The sequence below is a fragment of the Canis lupus genome, chromosome 30, assembly GCF_003254725.2.
Source record: "Canis lupus dingo isolate Sandy chromosome 30, ASM325472v2, whole genome shotgun sequence".
NCBI classification, from domain to species: domain Eukaryota; kingdom Metazoa; phylum Chordata; class Mammalia; order Carnivora; family Canidae; genus Canis; species Canis lupus.
Genome location: NC_064272.1, coordinates 18420905 through 18441790, shown reverse-complemented (window position 1 = coordinate 18441790; position 20886 = coordinate 18420905). Strand labels below are relative to the sequence as shown.

Here is a 20886-nt window from a genome sequence, read left to right as displayed (position 1 = left end):
GGTTGCCTTTTAGTTTTGTTGATTGTTTTCTTTGCTGTGCAGAGGCTTTTTATTTTGATGTAGTCCCAATAGTTCATTTTTGCTTTTATTTCCCGTGCCTCAGGCAACATATGTAGAAAAATGTTATTATGGCTGATGTCAGAGACATTACTGCCTGTGCTCTCTTCTAGAATTTTTATGGCTTCAGACCTCACATTTAGGTCTTTAATCTACTTTTTAAATCTATTTTCTCTAATAAAGATTTTATTTATTTATTCATGAGAGATACAGAAAGAAAGGCAGAGACATAGGCAGAGGGAAAGAAGTAGGCTCACTGTGGGGTGCCTGATGTGGGACTCAATCCGAGGACCTGGGGATCACAACCTGAGCCAAAGGTAGATGCTCAACCACTGAGCCACCTAGGTGCCCCTGAATTTATTTTTGTTTATGGTGTAAGAAAGTGATCCAGTTTCATTCTTTTGCATGTGGCTGTCTAGTTTTCCCAGCACCATTTGTTGAAGAAACTTTTCCCCATTGGATATTCTTTCCTACTTTGTTGAAGATTAATTGACCATATAGTTGTGGATTTCTGGTTTTTCTATTCTGTTCTGTTGATGTATTATATCTGTTTTTTGCCAGTACCATATTGTTTTGATTACTACAGCATTGTAATATAACTTGAAGTCTAGAATTGTGATGTCTCCAGCTTTGCTTTCCTTTTTCAATATTGCTTTGGTTATTTGGTGTCTTTTTGGGTTCCATATAAATTTTAGGTGTTTTTTTTTGTTTGTTTTTGTTTTTGTTTTTTTGTTTTTCTAGTTCTGGTGAAAAATGCTGTTAGTGTTTTGATTTGCATTAAATATGTAGATTGCTTTGGCTAGTACAGACTTTTTTTTTAAGATTTTATTTATTCATGAGAGACAGAGAGAGAGAGAGAGAGAGAGAGAGAGAGGCAGAAACACAGGCAGAGGGAGAAGCAGGCTTCATGCAGGGAGCCCGATGTGGGACTCCATCCCTAGACTCTAGGATCACGCTCTGGGCCGAAGGCAGGCGCTAAACCGCTGAGCCACCAAGGGATCCCCTAGTACAGACATTTTAACAATATTTGTTCTTCTATTCCATGAGCGTGGAAGTCTTTCCGTTTATTTCTTTGTGTCCTCCTCAATTTCATCAGTATTTTATAGTTTTTAGGGTATGGTCTTTTTTACCTCTTTGGTTAGGCTTATTCCTAGGTATCTTACTATTTTTGGTGCAGTTGTAGATGGGATTGTTTTCTTAATTTCTCTTTCTCCTGCTTCATTATTAGTGTATAGAAATGGCAACGGATTTCTGCACACTGATTTTGTGTGCTGAGACTTCACTGAATTCATTTATCAGTTCTAGTAGTTTTTTTTTATGCAGTCTTTAGGGTTTTCTATATATAGTATCATGTCATCTGCAAATAGGGTTTTACTTCTTTCTTACTAGTTTGGATGCTTTTGGTTGTCTAATTGCTGTGGCTAGGACTTCCAGTACTATGTTGAACAAAAGAGGTGAGAGTGGATATCCTTGTCTTGCTCCTGACCTTGGGGAGAGAAAAGTTCTCAGTTTTTCCCCATTAAGCATGGTGTTCACTGTGGGGTTTTCATAGATAACCTTTATTATGTTGAGGTGTGTTCCCTCTAAGCCTACTTTGTCGAGGGCTTTTATCATGAATGGGTGTTATACTTTATCAAATGGTTTTTCTGTATCTATTGAAATGATCATATGGTTTTTATCCTTTCTCTTATTGAAGTTATATATCACATTAATTGATTTGCAAACACTGAACCCCACTCTTGCATCCCTGAAATAAATCCCACTTGATTGTGGTGAATGATTTATTTATTTTTATTTTTTTATTTTTAAAAATTTTTTAAAGATTTTATTTATCTACTCATAGAGACACAGAGAGAGAATGAGAGGCCGAGACACAGGCAGAGGGAGAAGCAGGCTCCACCCAGAGAGCCCGACGTGGAACTCATCCAGGGTCCCCAGGATCACGCCCCAGGCTGCAGGCTGCTGCGCCACCGCCACCGGGGCTGCCCCTGATTTTTTTTTAATGTATTGTTGGATTGTTTGAGTAGCTACCATTTTCTAGTGCCAGAAAAGATAATAATGTATTTCTTTAAATGAAAAAAAAAAAAAAAGAATATGTGTCAACTTCTAAAATTTATTTCTTAAAAATTATTTTGTCTTCCAGGAATCTGTCTTAAACTATCGGTTAGATCCTCTTGGCATTGTTGATGGTTTTACTGCTGAGGTAGGGGCAAGTGGTGTTTTCTGCCCCACACATTTGACTCTTCCAGTCGAAGTGTCATTCTACAGTGTTTCAGATGATAATGCTCCCTCTCCTTATATGGCAAGTATTTTAAAAATCTTTGTTGGCTAAAATCAACCAATTTAATGACAGATGTCTTTAAATTCAAAGAGATTTAAGACTGCTTTCTGGCAATGCTTGAAAACATTAAGCATTTCCTAACAAAACTGAAGGCTGAGTAGAGGCTAAAATATCAATATGTTGCCTCATAACTTCTTTTCCAGGTAGCTCTAACAACAAATTTCCTCTTTGGCATTTGAGGATCTGCTGAAAACTTACTTGTTTCTATGTGATTTGAAAACATGATAAAACTTTGATTAGTGACACTATAATTTCATATCTCTGAGAGTTAACACAAATTCTCAAGTGCTTACTGTGCTCACTGGTCCCCAAGTGTCATCTTCACACGTGATCCTCATCTCAGGAAGATCTAGGTAAAGATTTGGTGAATTAAATCTTCAGTCAGATCCTTTCACCGCCTTTTTCCTATTTGTTTTGAGACGATTTTTTTCTAATCTTAGCTATTTCTGTTTCCATACTAATGTTCTAATGGAGAGAGTAAGAGCAGTTCTGAACTTTATGATCTTATGATTTCATCTTTCCCATTTTTAAATTCTGATCGCTTGAAGATAAAATAAGCCTTCAACTGCAAAAATGATACTGCATCCTAGTGTGTGTTTAGTATCAGCCCTTTGCAAAGGACAGAGAGGAAAAAGAGCCTAATGATACAAGTCTATAAGAAGTTTACAGTGATGATATCAAATACAGAGTCAGATCTGTGTTTTCATGTTAGATCTTACTTTGAGAAGCACAAATTGCTATAGTCTCAGAACTATACTGTTCTGGCCTTGCTACTTGAATTTCCTAGCTTACCACATGGTCCTATTGATTCGTCTCCTAAGATCCTTCTCTTCAACCTTCTTGATTTTCAAGGACTAAAAGTTGTGAAAAGGGATTCTATGCAATTGAGAAACAACAAAGGAAAGGAAATTATACATTTTGGGGGACTAAATATAGCCTATTCATTATTGGCCCAGTGTGCTCAAAAAAGTAATTTTAGCCTTACTCCATTTTAAGGGTGAAAAAAATTTTTTTTAGATTTTATTTATTTATTTGAGAGAGAGAGACAGAGAGAGAGGGAGAATGAGTACAAGCAGGGGGAGGTAGAAAGGGAGAGGGAAGGAGATTCCCCGCTGATCAAGGAGCCCCATAATCCTGGGCTCCATCCCAGGACCCCAGGACCATGAGCTGATCCGAAGGCAGACACTCAACTGACTGAGCTACCCAGGTGCCCCTGAAAATTTTACTTAAGAGCCTGATTAGTGTTTCACACTTTGGTTTAAAAAAAAAAGAAAAACAGTTTTGTCTGCTCATTTACTCAAGTTTTCTTTCCCCAGTAATATTTACACTTATGGATCATAGATCATAGTCCTAAAGATGTACAGCATTATCAAAAACAGATCCACCCCTTCACAAACCTGTCCAATTGTGATAATTGAGCCACCTGTTAATTCATTTTCCATGGAAAGCTATATTCACTTTTCCAGTATGATTTTGAAAAAATAACAGCTAATATCGGATAACTAGTAACATGGAATGTACAATTGACTTAAGTTCAGTATCAGAATAAATGTATTATGCTAAAATGCTTATGATATTAGAATAGAGCTATAAAGGTATCCATTTTGCTTTACCAGGACATAAATAAGTCTCATCAGTTTCGCATATTCTATTGGCACTTAATAATTACAGAATGGAGATATAAGGTCTACAATATTGTAATCTGTCATAACGTATAAAGTCTCCATTGACCAGTAGGGTGGCTTAGAAACAAGATAAAAGTAAATGGCTGGAAATCAGCTCAAATAAATATCTTTAAGTGAAGTTTACAAGTAAGAGAGAATTTGAACTACACTTTTTTTTAAAGATTTTATTTATTCATGAGAAACAGAGAGAGAGAGAGAGAGAGAGGGAGAGGCAGAGACACAGGCAGAGGGAGAAGCAAGCTCCATGCAGGGAGCCTGCTGTAGGACTCGATCCCGGGACTTCAGGATCACACCCTGGGCCAAAGGCAGGTGCTAAACCGCTGAGCCACCCAGGGATCCCCTGAACTACACTTTTAAAAAGCAGAACAGCATTAATCTTTGACCTTGATTGACATCTAAAAAACAAGATTGGGATGCCTGGCTCAGCAGTTGAGTGTCTGCCTTTGGCTCCGGACATGATTCCAGAGTTCTAGGATCAAGTCCCACATCAGGCTTCCCACAGGGAGCCTGCTTCTCCCTCTGCCTATGTTTCTACCTCTCTCTCTGTGTCTATTATGAATAAATAAATAAAATCTTTTTTAAAAAAATTAAATTAAAAACATAGGATTAAGAGATAAAAGGTTTTGTCACTTTGTCTCCAGAAAGTACACACAAATGATTACAGCTTTTGATATTGGAAAGGGTATAAATCAGGTTATTGAGTTGACTTAATCTGTCCTTTAAGATTCCCTGACTTGCTTTTCTATAATATTCTTCAATAAACTTTCCATTATGTAATTAAATTTTTCTAGATTAGTTTATTCATTAAGAATGGGTTCCTTTAAAAAAAAAAAAAAAAAAAGAATGGGTTCCTTTTGTAAATGACCTAATTCAAATCTTAGACCACGAATCTTTCCTACTATAAATTAATAAACTTAATTTTGTTTCTTCAGGGAATCTTATTTATATTTTGGTAGTTTGGTATGTTTTCAAAGGACTGATCACATTTTGATAAGATAGTGTATCATAGACCAGCAGAACTGAAACACCAAATTCCTACTTTTTACCTTGGGACCGCTCTTCACAAATAATACAAATGACTCATAAAAGTAAAATTTTGCACAGAAAATTTTGTCCTTGTGGTGTAGAAGTGGTACAGGACTTTTCATTAAATAATTCCTTAAAAATTAGCTCAGAGTCACATAATCTCTTTGTCCAGCTTGGATATCAGTGGTAAAAAAAGTTCTCCAACTGCTACATTGCAATATTTCACTGTTTAGAAATTACTGAATTGGTGAAACCAGTAAAATGGTCTAAAGAATATATGCCAGTGGTAACTTCAGTTATCATTATTAACAGGATCACATATTATTTTTTGTATTTGTAATTCACCAAATTAAGATACACTTTGTTCAGTTTTACTTATTTCATATTTTCTATAGCAGAGTAATTTGAGGAATTTTTGTGTGAGATTTTGACCCACCTTAGTTTATATTAACCTTCTATTCCATTCTACAATGCCAGAAGAAAACGTATTTCTCTTCTTTATGTAAAATAAAATAGGTAGATGCATTAATATGCTGCCCCATTAAAATAAATTATTAAAATACAATAAATAATAATTATAATAATCTTAATGAAATTCCAAGTAAGTTCTCAATTTCTGTTTAAAATTCCTGATTTGCCAATACCCCTACTGATCTTACATTGCTTAGATGATTGTAAAGTGTTGGCATAAAATATAAGGTTTTAAAATGTGCATACTGTCTGTATAAATTTATTTTAGTTACCATTACCATGTTCTGAAAACTATTAAAATTGTATGTATTAAAGGAAATAAGTAGAGGCTTTATAGAAGTTTTGCCCCACCAGTTTTCTTATATGTATTTACTGGAAGGTAGCAAGGAAGAACAATAATGTATTGCACGTAGCAATGTGATTATAAAGTAGCTTTTATTTGGGTATATTTTACTTACTTTTTCTGGAACTAGGAAGTAGAGGGGCATTATATATCATAGCTGTTTTTCAGATGAAGCAAATTATTAGGGAGAAATTGTTTAAGCTTCATCAGTGACTCTTTTTGTTTAGGAATACAGTTTGTTGAAAGCTTTTTCTCATGCTTTAAATAACCATGTGGTAAATCAGATTAGACAAGAATGACCTATGTCCTTTCAGTGCCCTTTTCTGTGAACATTTCGTAATATTAATGTGCTAATTTAATAGTCTGAGGATGGCCCTTGATTCACATAGCAGAGTTTGGCCCTCCTTTTTACCCTTGTGCACTTTATTCCCCCCTCAACTTTGATCTGTCTTACAAATCCATCAGAGATGTTTGATGGGACAGTCCTATTTTATATTTACGTTTACTTAAGGTCATGTTTTGGCATGTACAATATGAAATGATGGGATATGAAATATAGAATATGCAATATTCAACTTAACTACTTAAAACTGTTAACCCCAGTTAAAACAAGTGAATCAGCCTTCCTTTCTTAAAGCTATCTAAGAATTAAATATCATAGTTACCACCTGTCATTTGGTCATCATGGTTACCTAGAAACTTTCACATATTAAATCCTAGCTTTCCTTATTTTAATTTATGCTTGTTTCCCGTTGTTTGGGCTTCTGTACTGATGAGAATTTTATTCTCAGAAAACTATATAGTACAGTAGTGCTTCTCAAACTTTATCATATGTACATATATAATATCATCTGGGGGATCTTAAAATACAGCTTTGATTTGATAGGTGTAGGGAGAAGCCATAAATTGTGTTTCTCAGTAGTTTACAGGTGATGCTGATGATGCTGGTATGTCTTTAGTCAAAAATCCATATTTTAATTTAACTTACTGACTGAAGAATTAACTTCATTGTTAGCTGAGACCTAGGCCCTTCTGCATTCCTGACTTTTCGTATGTCCAAAGAACAATACATTGGTTGCTTCTTCATTTCCCTCTTCCCATGTTATATAGAAGGGAATAAACCTATCTTCTCCCTTTATTTCCTTTTTAGTTAAGGAGCTTCTTCTGTATTGTATATCTTAATAGAAACTGCAAGCACTGTGATATGTTATTTATTGCAACATCTCCAGGAAGAACAGTAAATTGTTTTCTTTTGGGTGGGACCCTCACTATTACATCCTTTAATATATCTATTGATGGGAATATTTTTTCATATAAGTAGAATTCTAAAATTTTAGTAATTATGTGATTTATTATTCTTAGTCTTTTATATAAATTTGCTTGAGTTTGTACTCAATTTGTCTTCTTTTTTTCAAGGGTGTGATTACTTTAGAGTCCCTTGGTAAAAGGGGTTATCGAGTACCTCCTTCAGGAACGATACAAGTGGTATGTGTTTTATAGCCTACAATTGCAATAATCATTCTCTCACATACATATAGAACTTAGCCCTTTCTCCTGCTACTGCTGCTGCAACAACTTTGGTAAGTAACAGTGGGGCTGCAGCTTTCTTTGGAGTTTCCCTGCTCTGCCCCAGGAATGGCCATGTTGGGGACCTTCATAAAAGGAAAGCATAAATAATCTAATGAAGGTGAATACTTTAGAAAAATAGTTTATGACAGTTTACATAACTTAAATAGAGCTATTTTCAATGTAATTAGAATTTAACATTACTAGTGTCTTCTATTAATATAATTAGCCAGATTGAGATTGACTTATTTAAAAGGAGACCTCAAATATTAGTATTGTTTTGTCAGGAACAAAATTATATTATCCCTAGTGTAATAATTTCTAAGTTAATTTACTAAGATGGTTACACAAGGTAGAAATGTAGTCTGACAGATGTGTGGGCAGAGAAGGCATCCTTTCCTTTTGGTCTAGGTGTTGATCTAGTTTTGGCTCAGGAGAATTCCTCTAGCCCAGAGCAATCATTCATCATCATTGGTCTTGGATTCTCAGAAGAGTTATTTGATATCAAGGCCAGTTTGTGATTAAGTTCATCTCCAAATCAGATCCAGGATAATCCTGCAGGCCCAGAAGTCTATTACAAAGCTGGCTCTTGCAGACTGAAAAGAATCTGATATTTCTCAGTTATACCTCAATAAAGCCAAAATTAAAAAATAAAAATAAAATAAAATAAATAATAAAAAATAAAGTCTAGCTAAGTTCCTTACACTCGGAATCTGGTCTAATTTAGTAAACCTTTTTATGACTTTTGGCCTCAATGTGATCAATGCTTTACCAGACCACTTTTACTCATCACCTTTGTTTGAATACAGCAAGGAGTCTGTTTGAGGACTGCAACTTTAATGATTAATTTTAAATCTGAAATTTAGGTTTATCTTTCATTCCTTATATGGTTTAATTATGTATAAACATGGTTTGAACTCTTGGCTTACTAGTTGTTGTGGTTGTTGACTGTATTAGCCTTAATCTTAAGACTCACGAGATTTCGAAAGTTGGATCATAATATTGATATATTTCTCATTTTGATTCAGTGAGTGATGTCCAGTGCCACGGATGAGCTTCTGAAAGCATGGGCACCAAGTTACCTATTGATGTGTTGGTAATTTGGTTAAAGTCAGATCAGCAGCTTGGGGACTTGTTTAAAAATTAGTACTTTAAAAAATAGTATTCCTCCAATTATTGATAGCCAAGTATCAATTGAATTTACTTCAGTCTTCACCAAGGATACATATTTTGGTCTATTATGATATTGATGATTTTTTAAAAGTTTAGTAATCACTACAGTTTTTGCAATGAATCCAACTGTGAGAACATTAAGTATTTTTCAGCCTCCTTAGTAACTAAAAATAATGAACTTTATTTTCTAAACCTGGAAAAATTTCCAAATAATAAAGTTTCTCTTTTTTGAGAACATATTTTTTATTTTATATAACTATATATACCTAATATACCAAAAAAGTCTAGTTTTACCTAGCTATTTTATTTTAAATTTTTTCTATTTACTCACTATCAAAATTTGAGGAAAATTAACATTCTGAGCACTTTGCAGTTGATATACTGTAATAAAGCTAATGTTTGAAATAAGTGAACTGGGTGTTCAGTAAGAGTATATTTTGCTTACTTTAATGGAAGCATTTCCTAAAATCTGAATAAAGAGTAAAAGCTATGTGTTGTCTCATATGAAATTTGTGACTAAAATTTTTTATTTGTTACAGGATTTTATAATGGGAAATAAAAATTAAACCATTTTTTAAAAATATTGAATATAACTTCATCAACTTCAAAATGTTAACTTTAGTTCCCAAAATTATATCCACTGGGATTAACTTATTATTTAAAAACCTATTTTTTTATTGGCACAATCATCTTACATCAAATCAACAGGTCACTTTTTAAAGAATGATTTTTATGTTGTTTCTTTAGACCTTATTTAATCCTAATAAGACTGTGGTGAAGATGTTTGTTGTGATATATGACTTACGAGATATGCCAGCCAATCATCAGACATTCCTACGACAAAGAACTTTTTCTGTACCTGTTAAACAAGAGATGAAGAGAAGTGTTAATAAAGAGAACATCCGACATACAGAAGAACGGTTATTACGCTACCTCATACATCTGAGGTAATGTTTCAGATAAATATGAAAATACGTTACTTCAGAAGAACAACTCCAAAATTTTAGTGTAATACCTGTCACTCTAACTAGACCAGTGTCCTTTGGAATTTGCTTTATTTGGAAACTCTTCATATGCCAAGATGCAGAAAACACATGGCATATCTTCCTGCAGTCATTGTTACTTGTTGAATCAGGAGAGTTTTCATTTGTAGCTATGTAATGTAAAATATTTTATATGAAAACAAATGCTGACATATCTAGGGTGGTCGAAACATTTTCAAAACCAATAGAATTTTAATATGAACCACATATGTGGTTCCGTATTTTCTAGTAGGCATATTAAAAAAAAGTAATAAGAAAAAGGAAAGAGTAATATGTTTTATTTAACCCAACATATCCAAATGTTATAATTTGAGTATATAATCAACATAAAAATTATGAATGAGGTATTTTACTTTCTTTTATCAGACTATTTGAAATCAAGTATAGATTTACATGAACAAGCACAACTCAATTTGAACTAGCCACATTTCAAGTGCTCAATAGCTACATGTAGCTAGTGGCTACTGTATTGGGCAAGGAAGTTTTTAACCTTCATTCATTTAACAAATATTTATGTGTCAGATATGCTTCTGGGCATTAAGGAAACAGCAATGTGAAAATCTCAGTTCCCAAAGAGTTTATATTCTAATAATTCCATCAGAAGTACTTTCTCCTCTAACTTTTGCTACCCAAATCACAGCGCTAGGTTGTGGGAAATTGTTTGCCCTTGGGGTCCAAATTGCCAATATTCTAGGGTTAGGTTTTCGGCCCTGAAATCGTAGTAGCTCTCAGGCAATGAGCAAATCTATTGTTTAACAGAGAGCTGAGTATCAGCCTTTTACTTATAACTTTGTTCTTAGTAAGTTCTCAATCACATCAGTGAGAGTAATTCATTTTAGCCTAACTCCTTACTCCGAAAGTCCCTATTCATAAGAAGGAGGCACCTCTCATCAAGGCTGCAGGCAGCAGACCTCTTTAATCTGCTGTGGATGGTGACCACCAGCTATCCTTCAGTAGATCTGCTGTGTGGTGTCTGGAATGAATAAAGAATGAGCTGTCCACTCAAGTCCATGTTTGAAAAAGCCCATAAATGGATTCTCACATAGTGCTTAATTGGTACTCTTACCTTGGGGTCTTCTGCTGGGGTTCTGCATCCTAAGGACATGTTCAACTGGTTCAGTGTTTTTAAACCTAATTCTACCCTACCTATCATGAGCCTAATGGGAAATGTTATACAGATTGTGGGAATGAAAATCTGAAAACAGATTTGGAAGGCTTTTATAAAGAGAAATGATATGAAATAGTAGACTATAAGGATAGCTCCCAGCCCAATCTAGGATGAGATTCAACTCTCTCTAAACGTTCATTTGATACCATTCCTCTTGAAGTTTAACCACTGTAGCCATACATAACCAACATTGTCCAAAGCGAACGTCAACTACCCCAGCCTTTATAATCCCTACATAGTGATTAAATACTTTAAATCCTGGGGAAAAAAACCTCTTTGGGAAATAAACCATATATGTACAAGTATGTTATACTTCCTAAAGGTCTCAGTTTTCTTCAGATTGAGAAGGTGAAAAAATTCAGACAGAATGAGTGAGCTGACATTCAGCTCACATATAACTGACGACCAGATTTTTCAGCTAATTTAGAAGTAAAATTCGCAAACCCAAAGAGTATTTCTGCTTTGCAAAGGGAAAACCGGAGAGATTAGCACTAAAGCGTATATTTTATGTTTGATCGTCTTCCAGATAAGCTTATATGTATTATGTTATAGATATTAGGGGAGGATAGACAGTTCAATACACAGTTTTCATAACCATTTTCATTTCACTACAAACTTTTATCTTTTTAATGATGATTAGGGTTTATTTACCTAGCCATTACCAATGATAGCAGTAATTCTCCTCAGTACTTGATTATTTTCTGGTGACTTTTCAAGTATGGAATCCCTTTTAATGTACTCACAATTGGAAGAGGGCACATTATATGAAATGGGATGTGACCAGAGGATACTAGGTCTGCAAAGCCCAAATGTAGTATGATTGACTGATGTGAACTGAAACCTGACACTGTAGATGAGGGAGTGTGCACGGGATATGGTATCAGGGATGAAAAGTAGGATGGTGTGTGAAACAAGCAAGCCTTATAGAAAGAAACATCTCTGATACTATGAAAAGCAAAGGGAGTATGGAATGTTTAGAGAGTAGTAAGGAAGAAGCACTTAAATACCAGCACATACTTTGGCCATAGAAGACTATATAAATATGTTGTTAGAGAGTTACTCTTAATATTGTAGCAATACTAATTCTTCCTATTTTGAAATTTTAATTACTCAAGTTTGTTTGTTTTAAAGACTCAGTCCCTGAAATGATGCATCTTTCTGTTTGCTTGTTTGTTTAGGTTCCAGAGTTCTAAATCTGGAAAGATCTACCTCCATAGAGATGTACGGCTCCTGTTCTCAAGAAAGTCCATGGAAGTTGATAGCGGTGCTGCATATGAACTCAAATCTTACACTGAATCGCCAACAAACCCTCAGTTTTCACCAAGATGTTGATAAGGAGTGACAATTTAAAGTATTCGCTCAGTATCCAAGTTTGAAAGTAAAAATTAGTGTAGAACGGAGTGTACCAATTAACAACCAGGAGAGTGGATCCTCTCCTGTTATCCTGGACCAGTTTTTATTAAAGGATTCCTGGAATGAGATCCACATATTCCAAGTAGACTGGAAACACTCATGTCCTAATAATCCTTTTTGTACTGTTGAAACCACTTCATTGGACGTGTTGCAATAGCAAAAATCCCCCCAGTTAGATTAGTGTTTACACATTTTATTTCTCAGTTATTTAATATTTAATGTTTTCCTTAATACTCAAGTGATGTTTGTCTCTAGTGTTCTAATGTAGCACAAATCCTATGTAAAATCATACTATGTATTTTTGACATTAATGTTGAAATCCAAAATATATGCACAAGTCTTTAATTTTGTGTGATGTGTTTTAAGTACTATTCATTTAATTTATTGGAAATGAGAATGAAATGTTGAGCTTCTTTAAGATTAACGCACTATGCAAGCATGTGTACCTTTTATATCTCCCAGGTTTAGTTTTTACAACACGCCACCCAGGTTGCTGCCTCACATACTAGTCCTTTAACATGCTGTTTTGGCAGTGCAGTATGGACTAAACTGCTTCACATTCCCTTTGCAAGTTCAAATCATTATGCCCATTCATATTCCTTCTAGAACTTCTTATCCCCCAAACAATTCTATTTTTCCTTAATTACTACTACAGAGGCTTTTTTTTTTTTTTTTTTTTTATACTTTAATTTTTTATTTATTTATGATAGTCACACAGAGAGAGAGAGAGAGGCAGAGACACAGGCAGAGGGAGAAGCAGGCTCCATGCACCGGGAGCCTGACGTGGGATTCGATCCCGGGTCTCCAGGATCGCGCCCTGGGCCAAAGGCAGGCGCCAAACCGCTGCGCCACCCAGGGATCCCCTACAGAGGCTTTACATTAAATTGCTGTCCCATGCTAGATAACTTTTGCAAATTGTTAAAAAGAATATGTACTTTGAAAGCAAATTAGTATTTATATTGTAAATATATGCAAAAACCCAAAGAAATGTGTATTTGGCTTTTATTTTTAGATGAGACATTCATGTGATTGAGTAAATTCCTGGTAGCCATCAGACAGTTTCCATTCTAGCTTTAAAGCTCGCAAGACAATAGAGAAGATGTCTTGAGCTTCTTCTCCAAAGAAATGTATCACTTTCTTGCTCAGGGTCACAATGAAAGGAAGGCATTTGGCAACAAGGAAGAGAAGAACCACTGAGCAAGGGAACTTGACTAAATGCATCAAAAGCCCTCCCTCCATTCCCCTTAGAACAAAGAGTGGTTGTAGATGTTTGTGCAGGGACAGTGGGCATCAGGTAATAAGGCACAAATACTGGAATGCTGGTACAAATTTGTGAATGCAGGTTAGAGAATATGTACCACACAAGTAGGCCACACCAGGAGATCTGGGGCTCAAGGACCAGGTGAGTGCTCTGGAATTTGGGAGGGTGGAAGGTCTTTAGTTTGGGACCCAGCTAATGGATAGACTATTCAAGGGAAATCTGACCAGTGATGAGTAGGTAGATGTAGGTTGTGGATGGCCAGCAAGAAGCCTCTTTTAAATTTCTTTTAAGATACCAGCGGGGCGCCTGGGTGGCTCAGCTGGTTAAGCGTCAGAGTCTTGGTTTCCGCTCAGGTGATGGTTTCATGAGGCTCAGGTAATGATCTCATGCCTCCTGAGATCCAGCCCCTCATCAGGCTCTGTGCTCAGCAGGAAGTCTGTTTGAAGATTCTCTTCCTCTGCCACTTCCCCCACTTGCACACATGTGCTTGCTTGCTCTCTCAAATCTTTAAAAGACCAGCTAAAAAAGAGAAAGCTATTGATATTCCATAAAGCTAAAAAAAAAAAAGTCAATGGCACAAATTTATGAAGATTTATTCTTAATTTTCAAGCTGTGGAAACATGGAATTAGGACCCCAAACATCTGGACTGTAGTCCTAGCTCTAATAGTATCTGATAGGACTGACTCCAGGAATTCTATAATCTTTCTGGGTCTGTGGATTGAGAAAATGGATTGATAATATGCCTTCTTAAATTCTGTCATTTGATTCTTGAAATAAGCATTCCAATATATGTATGTGGATTTCTTACACATTTGACCAAAGTAAATATTGATAAATCTATATAAAACTTAGAAAACACCAAGCAGTTAAATCATCAAGATGTCTTTTCAAAAAATAAAAAGATTGTATTTATTCATAAAAGACCTAGAAAGAGAGGCAGAGACACAGGCAGAGGGAGAAGCAGGCTCCCTGAGGGGAGCTGGATGTGGGACTCAATCTCAGGACCCCCGAACCACTACCTGAGCCAAAGGCAGATGCTCAACCACTGAGCCACCCAGGTACCCCTCAAAATGTCTTTTTTAAATTAAAAAGTTGTTGTTTCTTTGATCTCTCCAGTAATCCAAAATTTAGTGATGTATATTGCATGCAGGTGTCTTTTTCATGTGGATACCTCACTATAACCCTTCTAGAATAATTTCTAATCCATGGTTTTCCATGTTTGGAGGCATCTTTATTTGAGAGAGTTGTGTGCAGGAGTGAAGGGGAGCCACAGAGGAAGAGGGTGAAGCTGACATCCTGCTAAACAGGGAGCCCCATGCGGGGCTCAATCCCAGGACGCTGGGATCATAACCTGAGCCAAAGGCACTTACCCGACTGGGCCACCCAGGTGCCACTTTCTGAGTATTTTAAAGAAAAGTTCAAGAAGATGATTGAAATATTTGGGTGCATCCTGTACTCTTGCTGGCAAGTTTGTTTAAGGGAAACATGTACTGACATTTTATCCCTCTTCTTAGGACCTCTTATGCACACATGGTTTTTTCCAATTGAGGTATGTCACCCAGCCCCTGTCTGCTCTCACTTGCCCTGGCTCTAATTCTAGCATAATAGTTCTTTTCCTGCCCTTCTTTTTTCACAAGCTGAGACTTGACCACACTTCCTTAAAAAAAAAAAAAAAAGATTTTATTTATTTATTCATGAGAGACCCACAGAGGCAGAGACATAGGCAGAGGGAGAAGCAGGCTCCATGCAGGGAGCCTGATGCAGGACTTGATCCCAAGACTCTGAGATCATGCCCTGAGCCCAAGGCAGACGCTCAACCATTGAGCCACCCAGGCGTCCCTTGACCACACTTCCCATGTCACACCTCTTTGTATTCATAAATTGAGTGTTGGCCTGTAGGTAAAGCTACTAACAGACAACCGGTTCACCTGTGGCAGATAATAAAGATCTCCTCCCTTATTGTAGGATCACTGAGCAGTTTCACAGATTAACAAAAGAAGCCATTCTGATAACTTGCTTTAAAAAGGAACTCCGGGGCCTCCTGGGTGTCTCAGTCAGTTTACGCACCGACTCTTGATTTTGGCTCAGGTCAAGATCTCTGGATTGTTGGATCAAGTTCCCTGTGGAGGCCCGCATCAGGCTCCACACTCAGCAGGGAGTCTGCTTCAGTTTCTCTCTTCCTCTCTTTCTGTCCCTCCCCACAAAAATAAATAAATTATATATTTTTTTTTATTTTTTATTTTTTTAAAGAACTCCAAGTCATAAACAAACTGAGGAAGTCTTTGGAAATTTTCTTATCAGATAAGAGTAAGTGATGAAATAGGGACTGAATGGAAGGCATTCAAAAGAAGATTCCCTTCTGCTGTTTTCCCCCAGGATGAAAGAAAGGAAAACATTTCTCCTTCAAAGCTTCATTCTAAGGATTCTCACTCTTGCCTAATTAGTTTCATGAATGAAAGTAATTCTTTTTCAATTTTAAAATACTCATGCAGGGGCACCTGAGTGGCTCAGTTCATTGGGCATCTGCCTTTGGCTCAGTTATGATCCTTAGGTCCTGGGATCAAGCCCCACGTCTGGCTCCCTGCTCGATTGGGAGTCTGCTTCTCCCTCCCCTTACTCCTGTACTTTCTCTCTCAAAATCTTAAAAAAAATTCATGCAATATGTGTTCACTGTCATTTTTTCACACTATCTAATTATGTAAAGTAAATATGAAAGTCCTTTCCTCTGTCCACCCTTTTAGCTATTACTTTACAGAGGTGGTCAATATTAAAATTTTGTATTTGACACTATGTGGTTTACTAGACCTAGGAATACAGTGTCAGTCTAGGGAGGAAGAAGGACTTTCATCATGGTAGGAATTCATTCTCAATTCCTAAAAGTATATATATATACATCAGAATCAGCCCATTCCACTCCATAATGGATCATCTATGGGAAAGATATCCTTTATAAAAATTTTTATTAAGGTATAGTTGGTGAAAGAATGTATTTTAAACTTGGATACTGAGAGGAAGAGAGTGCCATGAATATGGCACTATTCATACTATGAATATGCCATGCACTGTAAACAATTTATTTAATACTTAGAGCCATACTGCAGAGAGTATAGATCTATAATGAAAGAAAAAGAAGCTTGAAAAGTTTGCCCAAGGTCTCACTGTCAGTAGAAGACTCAGGATTCAAAATATAAGTTAAAGCTTATATCTTTTCCAGTCTACTACACAGGCATCTTGCCTCTTTTTCATTCTTGTTCCACTAGTATTATGGTCTGGCATAAGATATACTTTTCATCAATATTCTCACCAATAAAATATAATTTGCATGTGATAAGTGAGATTTATAAGGCAATGCTTATAAATTTAGACTTTAGGAAGACTAAAGACTTTAGGAAGGAGTGTCCTAAAGCTGCTCAGAGGCCATTCAATTTAGTATTTGGTCAGGAGGCATGAAAATAATGTTGATGAAAAGTTTAGAAACACATTGTGGTAAATATTTTGAGAGATTTTATTTTTGAGAGAGCAGGGTGAGGGGAGGGTTGAGGGGCAAAGGGAGAGAGAGAGAGAGGGTATCTCAAGCAGGCTCCAAGCTCAGTGAGCAGTGCAGAGCCCGATGTGGGGCTCAATCCCACAACCCGAAGATCACCACCTGAGCCAAAATCAAGAGATGCCTCACCAACTGAGTTACCTAGGTGCTTCATTTTAAGAAATTTTAAAAGTTTAAAATTTCTAGAGTCTCTTTCAGACCCCACTGTTCATTATTCTTTTTAACTCATTCAAAATCTTCCTGTTTGTATTTTTTTAAAGATTATGTTTATTTACTCATGAGAGACAGAGAGAGGCAGAGACACAGGCAGAGGGAGAAGCAGACTCCCTGTGGGGAGCCCGATGTGGGACTTGATCCCAGAACCCTGGGATCACCACCTGAGCCAAAGGCAGACACTCCACCACTGAGCCACCCAGGTACCCCCATTTGTATTTTCAGTTTATATAAAGATCTTTCATTTTACTTTGTCCCTAGAGAATGGCATCCTCCAACTTCTAAGTTCCATTTCTAAAACTCAAGTTGTTGAAACTGCTCTCTCTCTTTACAGTTGGCTGACTTGCTTATTCAGGTAATGTTTGTTTCCAGGGCTTAGCTCACAGAATTCATGATTTATACTTAGGGTTTTGGGCATTCCGTTTGTCACTTGGCTTCCTGAGTTGATCTTTCAGGCTCTTCCTATATCTTCATTTCATAAATGTATTCTGTTCTTGGGCTGCCTGGTTGGCTCAGTCAGTGGAGTGTGCAACTTTTGATCTTGGGTTGTGAGTTTGAGCCCCAAGTTGGGTGTAGAGGTTCCTTAAAAATAGTCTTTTTCAAAAATGGACTGGTGCCACCACTGAAACCAAGATGGCCAGGAGACTGGTTGCTTTCTTCAAGCATGCCTGGGCCAAGGAGCCAGTGCTGGTTGTGTCCTTCACCATTGAGGGCCACTCTGCAGTTCTGCTCACCATCAGCCCCCTCACCAAATACACCACCATGATCAACCAGGCCACACCCTACAACTATCCAGTGCCCCTCCGAGACCATGGGTACATGCCCAACATGCCCTGGTCCCCAGCTTAGATTGACTGAAGAAATTGTGAGCACCTCTGGTGACATGGAGGAGGTCCCCTCCCCTGTGGACCATAAAAGCTGAAGCCATCGTAGAGGGAAAATGTATTCTATTCTTGATATTTGTTATAATATCAGCAATGATGCAGGTGGAGTTCCTCTCTCAGCTGCTTGAGGAGTGGATAGGGTGGGATATCATTTCCTTTACTTTGACAAACTCTTGAGCTAGGGCACCAACATCTCTAAAAGACTGCTGATCTTTTTTAAGCTTTTATATACCTACCAAGTTCCAAGCCTGAAAAATCTTGTGCATGTGTGGATCAGAATCACCAGGGGGAGCTTTCGTTAAGCATAAATACTTGAACCTTGCCCCACACCTAACAAGGATCTCTATTAATAGGGTTTCTCAGTGATTTTAATCCCTGGGGCCAATTTAATTAAAATTAAATAAAATTTAAAATTCAGTTTCTCAGTTGCATTAGTGATCAAGCATTAGTAATGCCTGATGGTCAACTAGAGGCAATTGGTTTTTGTTTTTTTGTATTTTTTAGAGAGGAATGGTAGGAGGGCCAGAGGAAGAGAGATAGCCTTAAATAGGCCTCATGATCTGAGTAGAAATCAAGAGTTGGACACTTTAACTTCCAAGGCCACCCACATGTGTCTGTTTCTTTCTTGTGATTTTTTGTTTTGTTTTGTTTTGTTTTGTTGTTGTTTTGTTGTTGTTGTTGTTGTTGTTTTAATCTAGGCTCCATGCCCAGTTTGGAGCCCAACACAGGGCTTATACTTACCAACCTGTGATCAAGACCTGAGATCAAGAGTCAGAGGCTCAACTGATTGAGCCACCCAGGTGCCCCTGACTAGTGACAATTGTACTGGATAGCACAGATTATTTCCATCATCACAGAAAGTTCTGTGGGACAGTACTGATATGGAATATATAAATTGCAGTTGAAGCTATGAGGTGGAAGTGATCTGGAGAGTATAAAACTTGAAGGAGATCCAAGGACAAAATTGTTAAAATCCTCCCATTAAGAGTAAGGTAATGATTCAACAAAGGAGATTAAGAAGGAACAGCCAGAGGAGTAGGAAAGAATAAAAGTGTAGTATCCTAGAAGTCAAGAGAAATAAATTTTGAAAAACAGGATGTTGGTGATCAGCGTGCAATTTAAAATATTAAGGTACATGGTTAATGATGCAGAGGAGTGTTACCTGGGGAAGGATGACTTCTCAGGCCCCCACAATGGGGCACTGACCTTTGTAAGTTTCCCATTGGCCAAAGTCTGCCTCCCAGAAATTCAAACTTGCCCTCATGTGAGTGTCCTTTCAGGAACAGAATCTTTTTATCCAAGATCACATATACTGATTTTTTATATATGTGGTCTCAGATTTTAACTCGAGGTCACAAATATATTCATTTAGGATATATACCAGAATGCCAATTTATTAATAAAAATACAACTGTTTGGGGCACCTGGGTGGTTCAGTTGCTTAAGTGTCTACCTTCGGCTCAGGTCATGATCCCAGACTCCCGGGATCCAGCCCCGCAATGAGGTCGCTGCTCAGAGAGGAGCTTGATTCTCCCTCTCCCTCTGCTATTCCCCTTGCTTGTGTTCTCTCTCTCTCTGTCTCTAAAATAAATAAATAAAATCTTTAAAAATAAACAAACAAACAAAGTGTTTAAAACAAAAATACAACTGTTAGATGGTTGTTAGCCTAACTAGCACATTCTCCTTTCTCCCTATAGTTCTGTATGAAGGAAAGGCAAAATTTCAGTAAGTTACTTTGTGATTATGGAATGAGAATAGCTAAGCTCATGAATTTCTCAGCTGACCCAGCTTAAAGCACTCCTAAAGGATATCTTGGTCGAAGAGTTGCCTTCTTGAATTCTTGAATTCTAAGTACATGGTTGCCTGACAAGCGTCTTCCTTCTTTACTCCTGAAGGAGTGCAGTGTAACACTTGGTTTTTCAAGTTGCAATCCCAACGCAAGTCTTCCTGTCTGAGATTCTTCCTAGGAAACTCTGATTGAATGTTTTGATGGTTTCCAAACTCCCACAGAATTGCTTTTTACTAGTTTAACTCTTAGAGGTCAATCTTATTTCCAAGTTTCTGAGAGACACTTCATTGAAATGACCTTTATAGTACTGCCAGTAGCTACTCAGATGCCTATTAGAATGAGGATTAGAGGTAAAGCCAACAGATTTGGTAATTAAGAAGGCCATTGGGTGAGTTTGTTGCCAGGGGTTTCAGCAAAGTTGTGGAAGTGGACCTGGGGTGTAGACCAATGAATGGAACATAAATTTCTTCGTGGGATTTTTATTGAACATCTAGGACAATGCTGGCCTCTGGGAGTGAAATACAAGCAAATGTGGACGAGGTCTCTGTCCTAAGGTAGCTTATCTGGGCGGGAAAAGGGCCAGTGAATTGTTATTATTACTCTATTAATAGTAATAGCAATTAATGTCTCATGATACAGTGTATGTTGCTGGAGAACTCTGCAGAGATGTGATAGCATTTAAAGAAGTGGACCTGACCTAGTGTAGGGGCTCAAGAAAAGCCTGAGATGATGTAGAATGGGGGGAGGGAGGGGGATGTGAGAGATGCATATGGTTAAGAAGGCAAAGCGGAGCCGGGAGAGATTGTGGAACGGAGCAGCACAGGGCTTTGGAGCGCGCAAAAGACAATATGCCCGGTTACAGCGCGAGAACAAGTACGAGAATCGGACTGGGCGAGTCCGGGAAAGCA

The 20886-nt window shown here is 37.2% G+C and overlaps 1 protein-coding gene across 11 annotated transcripts in view; it reads left to right on the top strand.

Moving 5' to 3' along the window:
* Positions 1–12631, top strand: part of ATOSA (atos homolog A) — a 121045-nt gene extending 108414 nt beyond the window's left edge. For 10 of the 11 annotated variants that reach the window (XM_035708809.2, XM_025472753.3, XM_035708808.2 and 7 more), the window contains 4 exons: positions 2201–2359; positions 7340–7408; positions 9410–9609; positions 12052–12631. In XM_035708809.2, coding sequence (XP_035564702.1) covers positions 2201–2359; positions 7340–7408; positions 9410–9609; positions 12052–12205 — 582 coding nt within the window. In that variant the 3' untranslated portion in view covers positions 12206–12631. Of the gene's footprint in view, positions 1–2200; positions 2360–7339; positions 7504–9409; positions 9610–12051 lie in introns of those variants that run through there. The other variant, XR_003146158.3, reaches the window with a different exon arrangement.
* The last annotated feature ends 8255 nt before the right edge of the window (positions 12632–20886 follow it).